Here is a 19,449-nt window from a genome sequence, read left to right as displayed (position 1 = left end):
CTATGGCTGCCTGTTTGGGGAATCAGATGTGCCTCTCTCCTCTCCAAAGTGAACCAGAATACTTAATTTTATTAAACAATCCAAATTAATGTGCTCTACTTTCCCCATTCAAGGGTCCCCCTCATTTTTCATTTGACTGGAATTCACAATGATGGCATTTAGGAGGCATGGCTGGGCTTTGGATTGCCAAGGGGTTAAGATAAAGGTAGGAATAAAGAGATTGAAAGGGAGGAAATGAAAGTGCTGGGGTTAGAACACTCATCAAATGGCTGTGGACTTAAAGTCACAGGGCCAGGCTCTGAATCCTGGATGGGTGATTTGGGGTAGATTGATTCATCGCTTTCAACCTTCACTTCCCTCCCAAGAAGTGAGAACAATAAAATCATACTCCATAAGGCTGAAGATTAAATGATATAATGAATTTGAAATGCTTTACAAACTCTAATGAGCTATAATGTATAGAGGGTTATCATGTCATATGCCGAAAAGGTCAAGGGACAATGAGATCATAGTTTGCAACAAGGGCCTTTCAATGAGGCAAGGTCTAGGAGCAACACATAAAGATTTGCAAATTCCAAAATCACCTCCAGCACTTAATGTCCACCACTAATGAAATCCCTGAAATATATTGGGCTGCGGACCAAATGACTTTTTCAATTTCCATATATCCTGCTTCAAATTTAGATTTTCACACTCAGCTGCACAAGACCACAGAAAAGCTGCAGGCAGAGTCCAGGGGCTAGATTAATTCTTCTCTATTGCCCCTGCATCTCAAAGCCTTAACTTCAAAGCCTCAAACTGACTTCAAAGAAAAGCTCTTTAGACTTAAAGCTGCTTTTCACTGTGTAGACCTAAGTTTTAGAACCTTCCCCAGGGCATCTATAGAAAGTGGATCCCCGACATTCTGACCTGGATTGGGAGGAGAAGGGTCATATACAGTGAGAAGAACAGGCCAACGTAGAGATTCCCAGAGAGTTTTTGGAACGTTGTCCTATTCTAACTGTATCAATTTCAAGTGTTGGGAAGAGGTGGTAACAACAGAAAAACTATTATTTCAAATGGAAACTGTAAGAAAGAACTTAATGAAGTAAGTATATGAAATGATAGAAATCTTTGGAAGAAGTGATTCTGTTCTCTTGGTCGCAAGATGTGTCCAAGGCAGGTAATGTTGGACATTACTGGACAGATATTCTAGACCACGATATGAACAATTTCTGAGAAAAGAAAACTAGGATTCTCTTATTACCTAGATACTTAAAAGGGAAGATGCTTCAAGTGATAGGGCAGGGAGGCCCTAAAAGCAAAATCCTGACATATTCAATAAGGAAAATAGGAAAATATCTAAATATATCAGTGCATTTTAACAAGGCATTCTATAGCCTAAGATTTTTGGTGAAGATCTCATTATCAGGCCGTATAAGGCTGAAGGTGCTGCTGGACACTACAATATTTCTATAGCGGTTGACTTTTTTCTTTCTAATTACTTCCGAAGCCACGAAGGCTGCCTTCCCCAATATCTACCTCCCTCAAATCTCACAAGGACAACCAACTTATTGAGTGACAGGAACAGAGTATTTCCAAGAAGACTTTGGTGAGTTAAAATGAGGGGATGAGAAAAAGAAGATAAAATTTTTTTTAAATAAACGGAAATTCCTGCATTAGATTCAAAAATAGCATTTTCAACTGCGCACAGTCAGGGAGACTTGACCTGGGAGAGCTTCTGACGGCTCAGATTCAAAAAATCCTCTATGAGGACATGTCCTGTTTAACATTTTTATCCTTTTCAAATTCTGTGTCTCTGAGTCTGTGGATCGTTTCGTCATTAAAGGCCGTGTCTGGAGAGAAGCAGTGGAGAGCAAACAGCCCCTGTGAAATTGCTTGTATTCGGAAAGTTCCACTTCGGACAGGATCATGAGTTTACAAGAATCCCCCAACTCCCCTACCATAGCATCTGCAAAGTTGGAATTTGGGGGAGTATTTCCTTCTTTAAATGTTTTGCTTCAGCTGATGGCAGAAAAAAATAATTACGGTAGTGTTATCTGCACAATATATCGGAAAATGCTGTGGCCCTTATTAGGATGTTTTCAGAGACATCTTCAACCTGCAGTTGCAGACACACCACACCGACCATTTGGTATTTCTCTCTCTCTCTCTATCTGCCTAGATGATTCTGAACGGGTGGGAATATACTTAGGGTCAAAAGGGAGGATTCCGTAAGGAGATACCTTCTTCCTTCCGCACACCAGAAAATAGCTTTAGAGTTCTGCTAAGTAAGGTGATCAACACAGGCTGGATGCCAGTATGTAACTCTTTGAGCGGCATTTTGGGTTTGTATAAAGCACTGTGTAATGTACTTCTAGGGGTCATGTTCAGAATGCTCAAACTAAAGTCCCCAAAGAGGGGCTCAGATTGGTGTCATGGGATGAGTGGTAGGGACTGCTCTGCCCTCTGCTAACAGGGCATCATGTATTATTAGGAGCCCGAGCTCGGTCCTGGATGTCAATGCCTATGTTTCCTCGAGGCCAGCGATCGTCTTATTTAACCTGGTACCCTGGGGCATCTAGGAGAATACACTGCACATCGTCAGCGCTATGGGAACGTTTTCAAATCAACCAGTATCAAAATGTGAACCAATACAGCTTCTCCACACAAATTTGCTTGTACATAAACACAACACGCACTTGTTAACGTGTACAAGGTTAGGTGTGTGAAATCAGCAAGAGCACACCATGTGCCACAGCTAAATGTTAACACAGGTTACGTAAAACGTGGTTTTGGTTTGGTTTTTAAGGGCATTTGGGGGAAAATGAAGAACATTAAAAAAAAAAAAATCTGTCTTACCATACAGGTATTTTCCTTCATCCAAAGCAAATAAAAATGAGAAATGATTTTTAAAAATGTAAACAACATATGGCAAAGACAGAAAGCAAAAAAATAAAATTCGACGTCATTAGCTTTAAAAATTCATACCTGTTATTGTGAAGCCACCTAAAAAAGAAAAAAAAGAATAAATGTTACAATTTATTTTACTTACATTCTAAATAACAAATACCAGTGACATCGGACTGCCCGGCCACCCATCCAAGATACAAGAACTTGCCAAATTATATTTACAATTAAGAAAAATCTGAAAACACCCGTTCAGGATTTAATCACTATGCATTCTTTTAAGATTAGGGGACTTAATGCATAAATTTAATTCTTGTGCATACCTAAGTAATCACTGGTTTTTAAAAAGATCATGCTAAACTAAAAATGGAATATTAACTATCTAACCTACACAAAAATGAGGCCAATGGCCCTAAACAATGATCTCGCTAGTAAATCAATAGAAATAAAAGTCAGAAAGCTACCGTATCACCTGATATTCATGGAAAATCACCTAGAGAAATGGAAAGGAAATGGAAGAAATGAAATGCTTACCAAGCTCATTCAATAACAGGGCTGTGAAGGAAACAGACAAAGACAACACAGAATAAGAGACCAGATGAATAATGAAAGTAGGAGGAATATCAGCAGAAAGAAATCCAGGCAGATCTGATTCCAGTGGCAGGAAGCCACTGCTAACATGGGTGCATTCCAAGGAAAGGTGGCATTGGGAATATTTTCCAATAAACAATCCCGACACTAATTATTTTGCAAATGTGTGTGACTGATTATATATGTATACAGTTCCCCTTGTCTGTTATTCCTTGGCATTTGGTAAAACATTTCTACTATATATGTTTACATATATATATGTATCTAGTTTACCAAATAGAGTAGAAACGTTTTATGCAGTTAATCTTAACTTCATTTGAGTGGGTCTTCCTCATTAAATATTGCCTGGGAGTTACTGAATTCAACATACGGAAGTCTCAAGTCATCCAGGATCTCAGGTGTTATACCTTTCGTTCGCTGAAAACAGATAAAACATCTTAGGAAATTCCATTCTGGCTGCCCTGCCTGAAGGAGACTTCGGCCCAAGGTAAAGTTCTCCCTGGAGGTTCTATTTGCTTAGTATTCCTTGGCCATCAAGGGATGCTTATGTTTTTTAAATCCTCAAAACCTGAGTCCCAGGAATTAGCACTTACTTGTGTGCCCTTATGTATGATTCCTGCATGTTACAATTGGACAATCACAATAGTTCTTGTGGACACGTAATTCCGTGGAAACTGACAAGGCGGTGGTGGGGAGGAGGGCCTCCATAATTGTCTTCCAGGTTATGAGCTTTAAACCCAGGCTATACAGTAGCACTTTATTTTGGTGAAAGCTCCCTAGCTAAAAATATTATATAAATTTCTTCAGGAGCTGTGGAGGGGAATGCTACAATTATGTTTTCAGCCCCATTTTGCTGCTAACAGTTAGTGGCATTAGAGGATACTTTCTAAGACAAGTCAGTAATTTTATTTATAGGGACAAGAATCCACTTGGAGGGTGTGAAACCAGATAGTGCTATCAAGGAATTTTAATTTGCTTTTACATGAGGGCCTATTTTACTAAAACGACTATTGAAAGAGCTGTATCCAAGATGCTCTTCCTTTAGATAAAAGACAGTGTTTTGGAGGAATACATTTAGAAGTGCTTTTTTCCTGTATGCTAATGAGGCATTTTTGATCCCATCTTTGTATGAAATCAGCTCAGTTTTCTAGTGTCTTTTCCTTCTGCCTACTGCCTAAGAAACATAATAAATAGGCCACATTAAAATGGGTCCCCAGTGCTCCATTCTCCATCATTCCAAAAGGCTCCTGTTACCATTTGGGACATGATTAGGTCAGGGACATACACTTTTTTTTTTTCCCTTTTTCTGATGGACTCTGAAGTCAGTGAGTTCTTACAAATATGAGGTTAAATTTCCCCAAATGTTGGGTCTATATAGAAATTAGTCCTATATATTTGGTATTTTTCCTTACATGTACAAGTATAAATTTCCTACAAAGTGTCCATCTAATCAACTTCTATGCTAGTCATCAGTTGTTCGGATGCAATGAGTAAGAGCTATTCGTGTGCAGTAAGCTCATTTTACATGTATAATTACATAATCCCTTTAAAATGGCCACTATTAGAGGATAATTGTGGGAAGCCTTTGTAATCATTCAGAATAAAAAATTATCTTTAAGGGTGGTATAAAATTCCTGTCCTTCCTTATCAAAAACAGGCCATAGAAAATAGAAATAAAATCAAAGAGGACAAAGAAATTGGCTTCTTTGTTCAAATATTTTCCTAAAAATATATAAGTGCAAATCAACTTAAAAAAAAAATCTAGTTATGAGGATACTGTTGTTTATTTCTTTTCTTTTTTACTGTACATGCTAGAAATTTGTCGATTCTATAAGGATCAAAACATTTCAGAGCATAAGGCTGGCTAGGCCTTAAGCAAGGGCTAAATTCTTCCTGAAGGACCATATCCTTCCTACTAAAGAAAATCTGTATGACTATAGTTTCCTACATCTGGTCCCTTTTAAATGTCATATTTGATAATATAAAAAATCTTGGGCCAAAATGAATGTTAGAATATGGATAACACTAGTCTTCAAGAATCTTTGTTCTTATTAAATATATATTTCTTGAAAACTGGGTTGTCTAAAGAAGCTTAATTACTGAATTCTTCTGAAAGTTCCTATTAGTTGCCATTAGACTCATCTGTCACTACTAATAGGTATTAAGTAGTCTTTATCACAAACGTTCAAGGGGAGATTTAGTAGTTGGAAGTATGTTCTAGAATGATCCCTAAGTAGTAAACACCTGAACACAGAAATCATGCTTTTAGATCATCACTTCTGAATTACAGAAATCTCTTCTAGTATTTCTTAAATCTGCTTTCAATCAAAGTTAGTGGGCATTTCCTGAAGAAAATGGGCATTGCTTGGTGCATTTGTGAATTAGGGAAGGGAGATGAAACTGTTAAAGCCTCAAAGGAAAATGAAGGATAGTACTTGGAGCCGAGGAAGAGGAGAGAGTTAAGTGTGAGAGTAGGAGACACGGAGAGAGAAGAGTACAATTTCTCGCTGGTATGTCTTTGTATACTCTCACACCTTTCATTCCTCTTCTTATCCATTTTGGTTCCTCAAGCACAAGGGAGAAACTGCACTCTTTCTCATATTCCTCACGGTCAAATATTCTAATGGTAATGATCTTCCTGTGGGAACACAAGACAAAGGCAAAACAAATGGTTGGAGTCACACGCTCATGCTAGGTGTTCACCAAGCTGCATGTTACCGTGATGTTATGGAAGGGAGGACTGGCAACACATGGACCTCACAAGTATGTAATAGGGCATGGCGGCTACTGTCAGCGGGCCCCCGCACGCTGTCTCCTCATTTGCCACTTTCACCAATGCTTCCTGCTTCAATGAGCTGGCAGGAAGTACCCCGACTTAGGAAGAGAAATCAGAATGTGGGCTTCATTTTGGCATGGCCAGCATCAGCACCACCCTTCCCGGAAATGGAGGCCAGATTGACTACCCTGAGAATTTGTCTCTCAGACCTGCCATGTGCAGAGCGGCCAGAATTGGCTGATGGAGCTACAGGCTGGGCCCACTGTGGCCCTGGGGTGAGATCTATGCCCTGTTACATAGGTGGAGGGATGTGTGTGTTGTGAGCCACGTCTGAAGAGTGCAGGCATCCAGGGGTGGCAGAGGCCAGCAGAAGCTGTTGGGCTCAGCCCTGGAGCAGCTCCCCCACCTTTCTTCTCACTCATCTCCACCAGGCGGGGCTCTCCAATCTCAAGGAAGAAGGTCTTGTTTTTCTCATACTCCTCATCATCAATTACCTTGACTGATATTGTTTTGCTGAAACAGAGAAGAATAGAAATTGACGAACAAGGGGAAGAGGAAAGAGAAGAGAAGGAACATAGAGAAGAGGAAAGCCAGGTTAACGAGCTGCACTTCCAGACAAATGGCAACTGAGAAACTTCTGTACTGTGACTCTGTTCTTCCAGGTCGGGTGTGGGATAGGTCTGAAAGATTGGAGAGGTCACCCAACGCACAGCTCCCCTGCCCAAGGCCGTGGAAGGATTTTAGGCAACATATAGCACTCAGGACTCATAGGTTTATCATCACCATGAGAAGGAAAAGCAGAAGAACACAGATCACAATAATAAGAAAAGAAAAATGTATTTATTTAATAAATGCCTTAACCGTAGGATTGTCTGAGCTGTGCCCTGGAATTCACTCGTTTAGAACAAATCAGTAAATCACATCAAAATATCAACAGAGGTTATCTGTGAGTGATAGGCTTGTGGGTCTTTTTTTTTTTTTTTTTTTGGCCTTCATTCTGCTTTACTGTATTTCCAAACATAATATTTTTGTAATAAAATGTTATTAAAGTAATAAATATATAAGACCATCACAAAATAAAATCAGACTCTTTTATCTTACCCCACCCAATGTCCTAGAATCCAACTCGTATTCAGCCTAGTCAGATTTTCCACCTAGATCACAAGGGGAAAATGTTCATGTTTTATTTGTCTTCCAAAGATGAAAGCAGACGCCTCCCAATAGCTGTTTTGAAAGGTGGGGGATGGAGAGTCATGATGCTATAGTGATTTTCATCCCTCTAAAGCTGAGTTTCAACTTTGACAAAATATACTATTTATACCACATTCAAACTTCACCCATTCACCAAGGCCTTTAGTTAAGAATTTTTCCCATAATCCATCCATTAGCACTTCTAGCCTTAGGGTCCTCTGGCTGTGAGTGACTGGCCGACTGCAGGACAAATGCAAATATTGTGCAAATCTCAATTTCCCATAAGCCTGATGACTGAAGATATATCTAATGTTACCTTCTAATTAATTAAGGCTTAATCACTTCCTGTATTACCACTTACTCAGAGCCCCCTAAACACTTGTTTGTCCTTGAAAAAAAATTTTTTTCCAGTAACACTGGCCAAGAACATTTCTGATTAAAGTTTTTGAAACAATGAGTTTACACAGGCGCATAGTTTTAAAGTCATGGACATTATTTTGTTTTGGTGGAATTTTCTAGGTCTTCCGGAAGGAAATTGGTTTGTAATCTTTTTTTTCTTTTTTCTTTTTCTTTCTTTTTTTAAGAGAGGGAGAGGGGAGTGGGAAGGGGTAGGGGGGGAGGGAGAGAGGATCTTAAGTGGGCACCACCCTGAGATCATGACCTGAGTCAAAATTCAGAGTTGGGCACTTAACTGACTGAGCTACCCAGGAGCACCCCCCCCACTTTTTTTTTAAATTATTGATCAAAGCCACCAAGTTTCATTTATAACTATGTATGCCAAAGAGCATCAGTCTTCTTTCCTAGTATGAAGGAGAAGAAAGGTAGATATTGCTTTTAATTCTCTGAATTTCCTAGCCCCTAATACTAAATGCTTTAGTCTTGCTTTCTTGGGTTAACATTGTGGAAGTGGAAGGGTTAACACTGCTTCTGGTCCTTTGGAGCCCCATAACCAGCTCTTAGCTTACAAACATCCATGCATGGTGCTCATATCCAATTTCTCATCACTAAGGAGTTGGGGCTCATGACAGTGCCTTTTCTTTTCTATCTCAGCTGTGTCCTCAAAGACTGAATTATTAAGGCCAGAAGAGCAGCTGTAACATTTTTTAAGAGCAGTTAGATATTTACAAACTTCCATCGGTGTGACAAAGTCCAACTACATGTACAAAGTGAACAGTTCCTGTTTAACTTCTGGAGCTCTGGAATTGACCTACTTACTTTGTGTGTGTGTGTGTGTGTGTGTGTGTGTGTGTGTGTGTAAATATATGTATCAAATCAGCCTACCCTGACTACACTAGGATATCTGATCGTTCCTCAATCTCCAAAAGTTACAAATTATTAGGGAATTATTAGGGCACAGAAGATGTAAGAAATGATGCATGTGCTCTTTATTTCAGAACTGAATCTGATGTTACAAGTGAAATCAAATTTATACAAGAACTTGCCAAGAGTTTATCCTCTTTGTCATCAAACATAAGTATTTTGGGTATTAATTTCTATCTCCTGCTTTATAATCTTAAACTACTGTTGTGCAGCTCTGCTGAGGCAAACAGCCATAAGACCAAGTGTGGCAAAGTGTTAATGGGCATTCGGAGGGCCATGCTACCATCTTCTGGACCTCATGGCCCAACATTCGTTGTCACTTCATGATAGGGTACACTGAGGTGGATGCCACGTTGCAGTGCTCTTGCTTATGTTACCTAAAAACATTTGACTTCTCTTTCTCCATCTTGTACTCCCAACCCATCCTACATCTCATTACATGTTTTATTAGATTGCAGAAATAAAATACAGTAGAGATGGTTGGTGTAGCCTGGCTAATAGGGTGAGCCTTTGTTTAGAAAAAGCTACCAGTTTTATTCCCAAAGAGCAACATGACTACTCATTCAGAAATAAATAGAAGCAACCAAATAACATTGTTTCTTATTCTTGGCAAATTTAATCCTCTATTGTCCTAACAGCTTTATTTTCTATACTCTGAGTAGCTGATGCGTGTGGGATATATGAAGCCCTACACAATTTGTTTGTATAATAAAATAAGCACTGAAAATTTATCTTTAGATTATCACTATTTACTAGGATCATAATCCTTAGAAAATGTTTCAGTATTTGATAACTGTGACACTGGAAAAATCAAAGAAGAAAAACCAGTACTTCTGTAGATGCCTGGCCAAGACACCTAAAATAGATGGGATTTGCATAATGGCATATTTCAAAACATTAATAAAACCATCAGTAGTGTCCCTGACAGGAGGAGCCATTAAATTATAAATTGATTTTGGTGCTCTTGCATAGTAAAACGATTAATAGGAAACTCGCTTTTTAAAGGACATTTCAGTCCATTTAAAGAGGCAGGATGAAGTCAATCCTTAGGAATCAAGAGAGGTAAAAATCTGAAGGGATTGCTAATGCTCAGCTTTTGCTTCTCCCCCCAGCAAAGGTAGCAAAGGTGAAATTAACCAATGTAATTTTTAAAGGAACAGATCCTTAGGCTGTCCCTTGCTCACTTCCCAGAGCCTAATGCCACTTCTTCCATCACACGGGGAGATACAAGAGATGGGGTGCACTTGGTGAAGACTCCAATTATACTAGTTTGATAAGCAGCAGAAGCACACTTCTGTTCCTCACAATTCTGCAGTAGATATAGAATCTCAAGGACTGAGGGACCTTTAAGGCCCTCCCATTTGCACCCTCTCCCCCCGCCAACATTGCCACACCAATCCCATACCCACAGAGCTTTTGCTCTGTCACAAGGACTCCCTCTCCCTGTGAACACAGATTCATATTGGCTGTTCTTTTGTTCTCTGTACCAACAGAGGATGCGGTCAAGTTTTCTTTCTTTAGATTGACAGGTTAACCAAAACAAGACCAGAAGAGTCTGGTAGACACAGCCCTTCATCCTATGACAACTCTTGCACTCTTATTGCCCCAAACAGAAAAACTGATGTCGTGCAATTTTCAACTACCATAATTATGAAGAAGGCGATGAGAGCTTTTCACTTGATTTTTACACACCTCTCTAAAGTGGAATAGTGTACTATAAAAATGATGTTTTCTGGAAACTGGCAAAGCACTTACAAATCTTATGACAACACTGAGTAATCTCTCAGTGTGGCCAAAGTTTTTATGGAAATCCATCTTGGTTCCATTTCTAGGGGGAAAAAAGGATTTGATTAAGAAAGATCAGTTTATTGAGTGGAAAAACACAGGTCATTCCTTTTGATTTTTTTTTTTTTTTGCAGTGCTTTTCCTTTGGTAATACTAAACCAACATCTATACTTGACTCCTCAGTCTCTCTCTTATCTGATCAGTCTCAAAAGACCTGAACACCTTCCAACATTCTATCAAGGAGTTCGTAGGTCTGGTGGTGACTCAGGCAGATGGTGGGAAAGGAAAGAAGGAGGTGGCTTTATTAGTGGAGGTAAAAAAAATCTCTTTAAAATATATTCTGATCTGGATAGAATCCCAAAGAGAAGCTAACATGTCTTTTATTTTTATTTTTTATTATGTTAGTCACCATACAGTACTTCATTAGTTTTTGATGTGTTCCATGATTCATTATTTGTGTATATTACCCAGTGCTCATTGTAATACGTGCCCTCCTTAATACCCATCACCAGGCTAGCCCATACCCCCACCCTCCTCCCCTCTGAAACCCTCAGTTTGTTTCCCGGAGTCCATAGTCTCTTAAGGTTCATCTCTCCCTCTGATTCCCACCCCCTTCAGTTTTCCCTTCCTCCTCCTAATGTCCTCCATGCTATTCCTTATGTTCCACATATGAGTGAAACCATATGATAATTGTCTTTCTCTGCTTGACTTATTTCACTCTTTCACTCTATCCAAATCAACATCTCAAGCCTCAAGAGGCATACACAAACCTGATCCTTTAGTGTGTATATCGACATAATTTATCATGCTTTTTAATGTGTGTCTTTTGGGAACTAAACACCAACAAACTTTATTATTATATTTATTATTGACTTATCTTTAAAAAAATTTTAATGCCATTCCTGGGAAAACACATGGTTGTTTTGCGGTGCCTAATTAGCAGTTTCCTGTTCATTTTACTTGCAAATGTATTGCTTTCCTCTTTAGAAGTTTTGTAACAGCCCAGATGATAAAAGCTTTCAGCATCATAAAGATTTCACCAACTCAAAAATAAATAATAAATAAATTTTAAAAATTCAGATTTCTGAATAGAAAAAAATAAATAAAATATATTCTGATCTCTCCTCAGTAAGCCAAAGTAGCATCTGGGCCTCTTTTTCTATTTCAGCCTCGATTTGCCCTTCTGTGGTTTCTTTTTCTCAAGACTGCCCTTGATATTAGGAGAAGTGAGAGAAAGAAAAGAGAAGAGACTCTCCTTTTAAATCCCCATGTGAAAGATTTTAGTGAGGATTTCACATTTTTTTTTAAGAGTTTATTTATTTATTTGAGAGAGAGAGAGAGAGACAGCCAGCGAGAGAGGGAACACAAGCAGGGGGAGTGGGAGAGGAAGAAGCAGGCTCCCAGTGGATTCGGAGCAGGGAACCCGATGTGGGGCTCGATCCCAGGACCCTGGGATCACACCCTGAGCTGAGGGAAGACGCATAATGACCAAGCCACCCAGGCGCCCCAGGATTTCACATATTAGATACTGCAATGGCTGTTTTAAAAATTATTATTAAAAAATTAAACTCTCTTTAGGCATACTGAGAGGTCAATGGACCTCTGAGCACTTTACATTTCTTAATTCACCTGTCTTCATAACAACCCTAGAAGTGACTTCTGTTCCTTACCATTTACAGAGGGAACAGTGACTCAGAGAAGTTAAATAACTCCCAAGGTCACAAAGTGAGACTCCTGTAACTGGCTCCCAAGACCGATACCTTCAATTACATAACCCACAACGTTCCTTATTCATTCAGCTGTGCAGTATTTTTATGACCACTTTAAAGGACCTGGGTCATTATTTTAAATTAATAGAAAGTTTAGTGTTTTATCTTTATGTTAACAAGGACTGTCTTGATTAGCGATGATAGAATTTCAACTCTATTTTTCAAAGGAGAGGAGCACATCTATTTTATGATGGCTGTCCTAAAAAGGTGAATCCTTGAGGAGATAGAGGTCCTATTAGAAGTAATTGAAAAGTGCCATAAATATGTAGGGGCCCCCCAATTCTATGAACTTGGATCCACCAACCAGTAGCTCCAGCCTCACGGGGAGGTGAGGGAGATTGTCAGAACTGCAGAATCTCAGGGTCCGCCCCGGACCCACCAAATCAGATCCACGTATTAACAAGACCCCCAGAGGACGCTATGTATGTGAAAGTTTGAGAAGCATGGATCTCAAGAGGACGATGTGTTCTTTTATGAAGTCAGAGAATGAATTAAGAGGCTGGTAAGAGCTGGGCTTCTGCTTTAGAACTGTCTGCATATGAGAATCATGTCTGGAGCTTTGCCAACTTTGAGTGTGGGGCAGGACCCACTCAAAGCCAGTGACATCGAACTCTCTGGTGTGGGGCCCCCAACATGAATATAGTTTTAAACAGTTTTTCAGGTGTTTCCAATATGCAGCAGGGGCTGGCAGCTGGCTAATGGGGAGCAAGAAATGTCTGCCTGATGTTTCAAAGAATGTATTCAATAAAGAATAGATAGAATTGTGAGAAAGTCCATCGAAACTAAATTTCAGATCTAATTAGCAATCTAGACTGAAATATGGGAGAACCATTTTGCTTTGTTCTTCACCAGTGTTCTTTTCTGGATTCCATCGAGTATTTAAACTTACTGTTTTCTCCTCTGAGGAAATGTGGGTCTCCCCAGGCCACCTTAATAGTATAGGTGAGGAAACGCTTTGAGCATTCAGACAGCACAGTTTACACTCACACAGAGTGATCCCCTTCCCCATAAAGTGATGGGAAGTCTGGTGATAGGCTTTTACACAATGGAAGTTCTGTTTGGAGGGTGGAAAAACTTAGGATTTCAATTGCCACAGAAGACAGTAAAGCCTCATAGCCCCGCTCTCAGAGAGCTTCTGAGCCACGTCAGCGAAAGGCCACGTTTGTGGAACTGGAAACTTTCCCCACCAGGGCCACCACACTTAGACCCAAGAAAAAAATGACCCAGCATTGTTCACATATGAAAGCAAAAGATCTGGCAACTTCTCTGACCATAGAGTGATATCATCAGGTGAGGCAAATTTGAAATTTCAGCCCCAGTACACCTGATGTTAAAAGCTTCAGGATAAACTTCTCTTACTCAAAAAGACAAGCCAACTTAAAAATGAGCTAAGGATCTGAATAGACACTTCTCCAAAGAAGATCAACAAATGGCCAATATGCATGTGAAGAAATGTTCAACATCATGGGTTATGGGGGAAATGCAAATGAAAGCCATAGTGAGATACCAATTCAAACCCACTGAGATGGCTAGAATCAAAAAGACAGATGATAACAAGTGTCGTAGAGAACATAAAGGGATTAGAACTCTCTTACACTGCTGGTAGGAATGTAAAATGCTGCAGCTGCTTTGGGAAAACCTAGCAGTTCCTCAGAAATTTAAAGACAGAGTGACCTTATGACCCAGCAATTCCACGTCTAGGTGTATAAGCGATTTAAAAACATATGTCCACATAAAAATTTGTACATGAATATTCATAGCAGCATTATTCATGAGAGCGCCAAAGTGGAAACAACCTAAATATCCATCAACTAATGAATGAGTGAACATAATGTGGTCTATCTACACAACGGAATATTATTCAACAATAAAAAGAAATGAAATGTTGACACCTGCTAGGAAGGGTAGCAGAACACGCCACCCCAGGATATGCCACTTTGGTATAGTGATAATTTGGAGCTATAGGCTCTTGAAAAACAGCAGATGCAAGGAGAGCCTTTCTCTGAACTCTCCAATCTGCCTAAAGACCGATGCTCCAAAATGAACTTGATTGTCATGGATCCCCTCCCTGGGAATGTCATCAGCCATTATCACAGGAGAGGAGACTAGAAGTAGACTCCACATCCTGACAAACTTTGTCACAAACTGTCATACCTCCCATCTGTCCTTCTAAGGATCTCTCCATCTTTCCTAAAAATCATCTACTTTCCCCCTAGGCCTTCATCCCTCACCCTCTTCCCTGCTAAGATGGTATTTAAGCCTACATTTCAGCTACCTTAGAGAGTGACTAATTTTTCCCTGGGTGGCTCTCATGTACGCATGAGGTGTACATGTTAATAAATTTGGGTTTTTTTCCTCTTGTTTATCTGTCTTTGATTGCATGGTCTCAGCCATGAACTCTCAAAGGTAGAGGGAAAGTTATTTTTCCTCCCCTACGCTACAACACGGATGAATCTTGAAAACATTACATTGAATGAAAGAAGCCAGACACAAAAGTCCACATATTATATAATTCCATTTACATGAAAAGTCCAGAATAGGCAAATCCATAGGGACAGAAAGTAGCTTAATGGTTGCCTAGGGCTGAGGGTTGGGGGGTAAATGGGTGGTGACGATCAATGGGAATGGGTTTTCCTTTGGGGGTGATGAAAGTGTTCTACGATTGTTGTAGCAATGGTTACACAATTCCAAAAATACACGAAAACTCATTGAATCACAAATTTTAATTAAGTTAATCTATGATATGTGAATTATATCTTAACAAAGCTGTTATTTAAAAAAAAAGCAAGCTTTAGCATAAATCCCAGTCCTTAGAAAGAACAGTTTCTTGGGTGAGAAAAGGTGGTGAGAATATTTAGGCTTTCCAGTATGGAGTTTCGAATTTTGCGGGCCCTCCAAACAGAAAACCGGAGGGCCGCATGCCCCAGACAGGGAGAGCCACAGGCCCCAAAGTTAAGTACCACGGCTCAGCCCGTCAGCTCCACTAGCCTCAGCCCGTCCCTTTCCCAGGTTCCCCGCAGAATCTGTCCCTCCAGGATCAAGGGCTACTGATGTTGTACTTTGACATGCTAAGCATTTCTGGTGGCTCTGACCTCAGGCCTGGCTTCCTTGGCTGGTTTCTTTTCCCCGAAGTACAGAGTGTTATGGAAATGTCAGAAGTGGCATTTCCTTCAAGGCATTTATTTAAAAAGAAAAGGAGATGACTGTAATCCTAGGTCATGCTGCTGCCCCTCGAGTGTCCCCAGCTCTGCATCACCTGGGGCATTATCCAGCACCCTCGCTGGCATTGATTTCTCTCTGCCTACAAGGTAAGATGGGCTTGCTATGGATTGCCTTTGTATCCCCCGGTTTAAATTCCTGGCCCATTTTCAGCATTTTTTTTTTTTTTCTTTTCTTCAGAAATTAATTTGATGAGTGACTTGGTGACTTGGAGTTAGGGAAAGAAAGGGGCAGTCAGAGAAGACCCATGCATGTATTCTATTCATTTTCTATAACGGACCCAAATCAACTCCCCTGTCCAATGAACATTCCAAATAGGATAAAACAGGCTGCTATTCATATTATTTCTAATAACATCTCCCATTGTTTTTAGCTTAGGAGAAACTTTGGGCGTGGACTCGCTTGGGAATAAGATGGGTCATAGAGGAGGGGCCAGGCCGTGACTCAATCTGTTGTGTCCTTTGATGACACGTCAGGACCATCGGACTGGGATGCCAGTTATGCCAGTTCCTCTCTTGGTTCTGCCACTTTCTAGCTGAGGTATTTGGACCAGTTCTGGCATCTTTCTAAACATCAATGTTATAGTCTATCAAATGGGGATAATACAACTCACTTCACAGTGATTGTGATGGTCAAATCATGGGTGTCATCATTCATCAACTGTAGATGATACAACTTTACAGCGTGTTTGCAAAGATCAAGTAATACAATGCATGCCAAATAATTTTGCAAAAGGCTAAAAGATGTTAGGAACAGTTGTTACTGTTAGTTGAAAAGGAATGGTTTACGTTGTAGTTCTTACTTGCCTGTTCACCCAGCCACCAAAAGGGGCAGGGGGCAGATGGCGGAGGTGGGGGTCAGGAAATGTTTGATGGAGTGATGGGCCATATGCTCCAATTCACTGTCATTTGTAGCGAGGGCTCACATCCCATATGATGGGCTAGCCAAGTACAGGACCCAAAATTCAGAGAAGCAAGGGGCACAAGGGCCACTGCTCAGCTTCTCAGTCCCAGCTCCGCTAGGTCCCCTTTGACCACATCAGCTAGTTACACGGAGGGGACTGAAGTCATGCTTTTCCTGGAGCTCCTGCTGTGAAGCAGAGCCTGACGAACAGGGGTAGTACTAGTCTGTAATTTAAATAGACTCTGAGGTTGAGAGTTGCTTAAGTAGCTAAACCAAAGTAATTCTTCCAGGAGGCCTTGTCATCTGTGCACTGAGCTCCGTATTATCAAGTGGTAACTGAAGTGATTGCTTCAAGCAAGGCAAGAGGCAGGGACAGCTAAAATCCTGCTGTTCTCTGGGGATACCAGGAGAATTTTACAGAGCACGGGAGTGGGGCTTTTCCAACAGAAACTTGCTCTATTTTATTTTCTTCTGCTTACTCTTGTAACCGAAAGGCCACCAATTTTTTTTTTTTCCAAATGCAAAATAGGAACAAATGTAATTTGTTTTTGGTTTCTCTCCCTTTGGCATTGTCAGCTTTAGTCTCAAAAGAAAAACCCGTGAGCTACCTTCCTGTTCCTAGAAGACGTGCTGGTTGACCACTTGAAAGACACTGCAGGGACCCTCGAGTTATTGTTCCAATAAAGAACATGCTAACAATTCTAGTACCCCCAAGGTTCTGTTCTATTATGGCAGGCTAGTGTGAAAGCCACATGAGTAGAGTGTTTAAGAGAAAATGATACGAATGTGTTAAAAAGTGACCACCATTTGCTGACATATAAAATCAATACCTAACTATTGCCCCACGTCTCTGCAGCCAATAGACTTCAGTCTTAGGGAGGGTGGAGTCATGAAGATCCCGGGTTTGTTACCTAAATGTGCATGTTGAGGCGATTTGTCAACTTAGTGAAAAATAAAGTGGATCGAGCACTGGGCATCATGTGACTACAGATCTTTGTCTAGATTTTTCAAAATTGTTTAATAATATTGGCATTGTGCCAGTTGCATGAGAGACTTTTAACCAAACGGTGGAGGGTTCTCATCATCTTGAAACTGTTTCCTTAACTTGTCAGCACTACATAATCGTCTATAATCTGATATCTTTGCTTACCCATTCCCTTGGAATGAGAAAGGTTAAATTCTCTAGAAAACATTATTTTGACAAATCCCTCAAAGGGGAGGGTAACGTTGAATACTTTGTGGCATGAGGCATCTTCTCTTTAAACTGAACGCAAACATCTCTGGTTCAGTTTTAGAAGCTTCTGTGCAGTTCTCAGTTTGTCACTGCCCTTTATAAGAATGTGGACTTCTGTGGAATTGATGGGCAGTTGAATTGCAAAGAAACTTCTGGTTTCCCATAGTTTTCAAAAGCTCTCTTCATATTGGACATTTTAAACATTCCTGGGTTCTACTGAACTTGCTCCAGAGATTATTTCTGCTTTTGGACCTTCCTCCTTTGTCAAGATTCTTTGTTCAAAGTAGAGTACCCCTGGAAGACAGTGGAAAGATTTCACTCCTGAAATGTTACAGAACGGCAGATAGTGTGTGCCGAAAGCATCTCTATCTGAGAGAGGCCAGCTTTGAAAATAGAACAACAAGAAACAAAGCCAGGCTTTCTTCAGGTTTTTGTTTGTTTTGTTTTTTAATTCACATTCTTTCTCTCTTTTCCTTTCTTCCCTTCCTTTCTCCATGGCCATGAAATATTCGAGGGCAAATCAGTCTCTGTCTGCATGCATTCATTTAAAATAAAAGACAAGATGCCACATATTTTCTTGAACAGAGCCAAACAAAATCAATAATTAGTGACTTGTTGCTGTTTTTATATTTCACATTTCTGTTGCATGTCTAACATTTTACTGCTATTTTACATTAGGTTAAACGATCAATCTTTACGTGTTCATACAATATATTCTATAAATATGTTTTGATTTTAGTTTTGTATTTCACAATGGGGGATGATCAAGGCGAATCGGGACTCTGTGACCCTGTCCATGGCTCTGAGTCATTGTCATTCCAAAATATGGGTGGAGAAAATGATCTCCGAAAATGCTTTCTTAAGAAAGGGAATCAGGTTGCAAAATTCTCCCTCTGCCATTTACTAGCTGCACCTGTACGAATTACTTATTCTTTCTAAGGCTCAAGCTCCTGTTCTGTAAAGTGGTTAAAATGATGGTATTTATCTCATCTGATTGCTGCAAACAGTAATTGTGATAATACATACAAAATGCTTAATACAGAGGTTGGCATGTATTTGCTAAATGAATATTAGCTATTTCTATTATGACCACAATCAATATTGTGTCAAGTTAAGAACTGGGACTTTGGGAAATGAATTGCCTATAACTCCTGCAAGTGGCTTAATCTATGCGCTAGTTTTCTCCTCTATAAAAATGGAATAATTCGATCTATATTGTAAGGTTGTTGAGAGGATTAGGTAGGAAAACAGAATAGTAAGCAATCAATAAGTGATGCTTATCAAAATTATTATTATGAGAGCAAGGAGAACTAAAGTATCTTAGTGAAGCTTATTTGCTGACATGAAAGGGTAGGTTAGTAGAAATCGATAATATAGTCCTTTAAAAAAAAGCAAATTTTCAATGTCTATCTTCGGGTTTTGTTTTCCCCGATAATCTAGAAAAAAAGAAAACAAAACAAAAAACTTGATTCTGAACAGAATTCTGTCCTTGTTCGTGTGAAATATCAGCAAGCCTGTATTTCTGGGGCTCTTTTTTCACTAAATACAGCTAAAATAATATGAATTGCTTTCAGACAATTTGTGTTATTTCTCTTCAGTTGCTTTTCCTGCTTATTAAAGTAATCCTTGATCATTGTTGAGAATTTGACAAAGGCAAAAATGAAAAAAAAGTAAAAATCGCCCATAAGGTTACTGCTAGAGATCACCATTTAACATTTAAAAATGTTTGCTTTTAGCTTTTAAAATACACAACTACAGATTTTGGACTATAT

The 19,449-nt window shown here is 39.7% G+C and overlaps 1 protein-coding gene across 8 annotated transcripts in view; it reads right to left on the bottom strand.

Moving 5' to 3' along the window:
• The window catches only part of SLC8A1 (solute carrier family 8 member A1), a 368,211-nt gene that overhangs the window by 58,883 nt on the left and 289,879 nt on the right, over positions 1-19,449 (bottom strand). For 4 of the 8 annotated variants that reach the window (XM_087863708.1, XM_087863710.1, XM_087863709.1 and 1 more), the window contains exons 3-6: positions 6,663-6,769; positions 3,424-3,444; positions 2,971-2,988; positions 2,842-2,856 (exon numbers count right to left, since the gene is read on the bottom strand). In XM_087863708.1, coding sequence (XP_087719834.1) covers positions 2,842-2,856; positions 2,971-2,988; positions 3,424-3,444; positions 6,663-6,769 — 161 coding nt within the window. Of the gene's footprint in view, positions 1-2,841; positions 2,857-2,970; positions 2,989-3,423; positions 3,445-6,014; positions 6,119-6,662; positions 6,770-19,449 lie in introns of all 8 variants that reach the window. The other 4 variants (XM_087863712.1, XM_087863711.1, XM_045809013.2 and 1 more) reach the window with 2 other exon arrangements.

The sequence above is a fragment of the Ursus americanus genome, chromosome 7 (assembly GCF_024610735.1).
Source record: "Ursus americanus isolate L20-20 chromosome 7, mUrsAme1.1.p, whole genome shotgun sequence".
Lineage (NCBI taxonomy): Eukaryota > Metazoa > Chordata > Mammalia > Carnivora > Ursidae > Ursus > Ursus americanus.
This window is presented reverse-complemented; position numbering and strand designations above follow the sequence as displayed.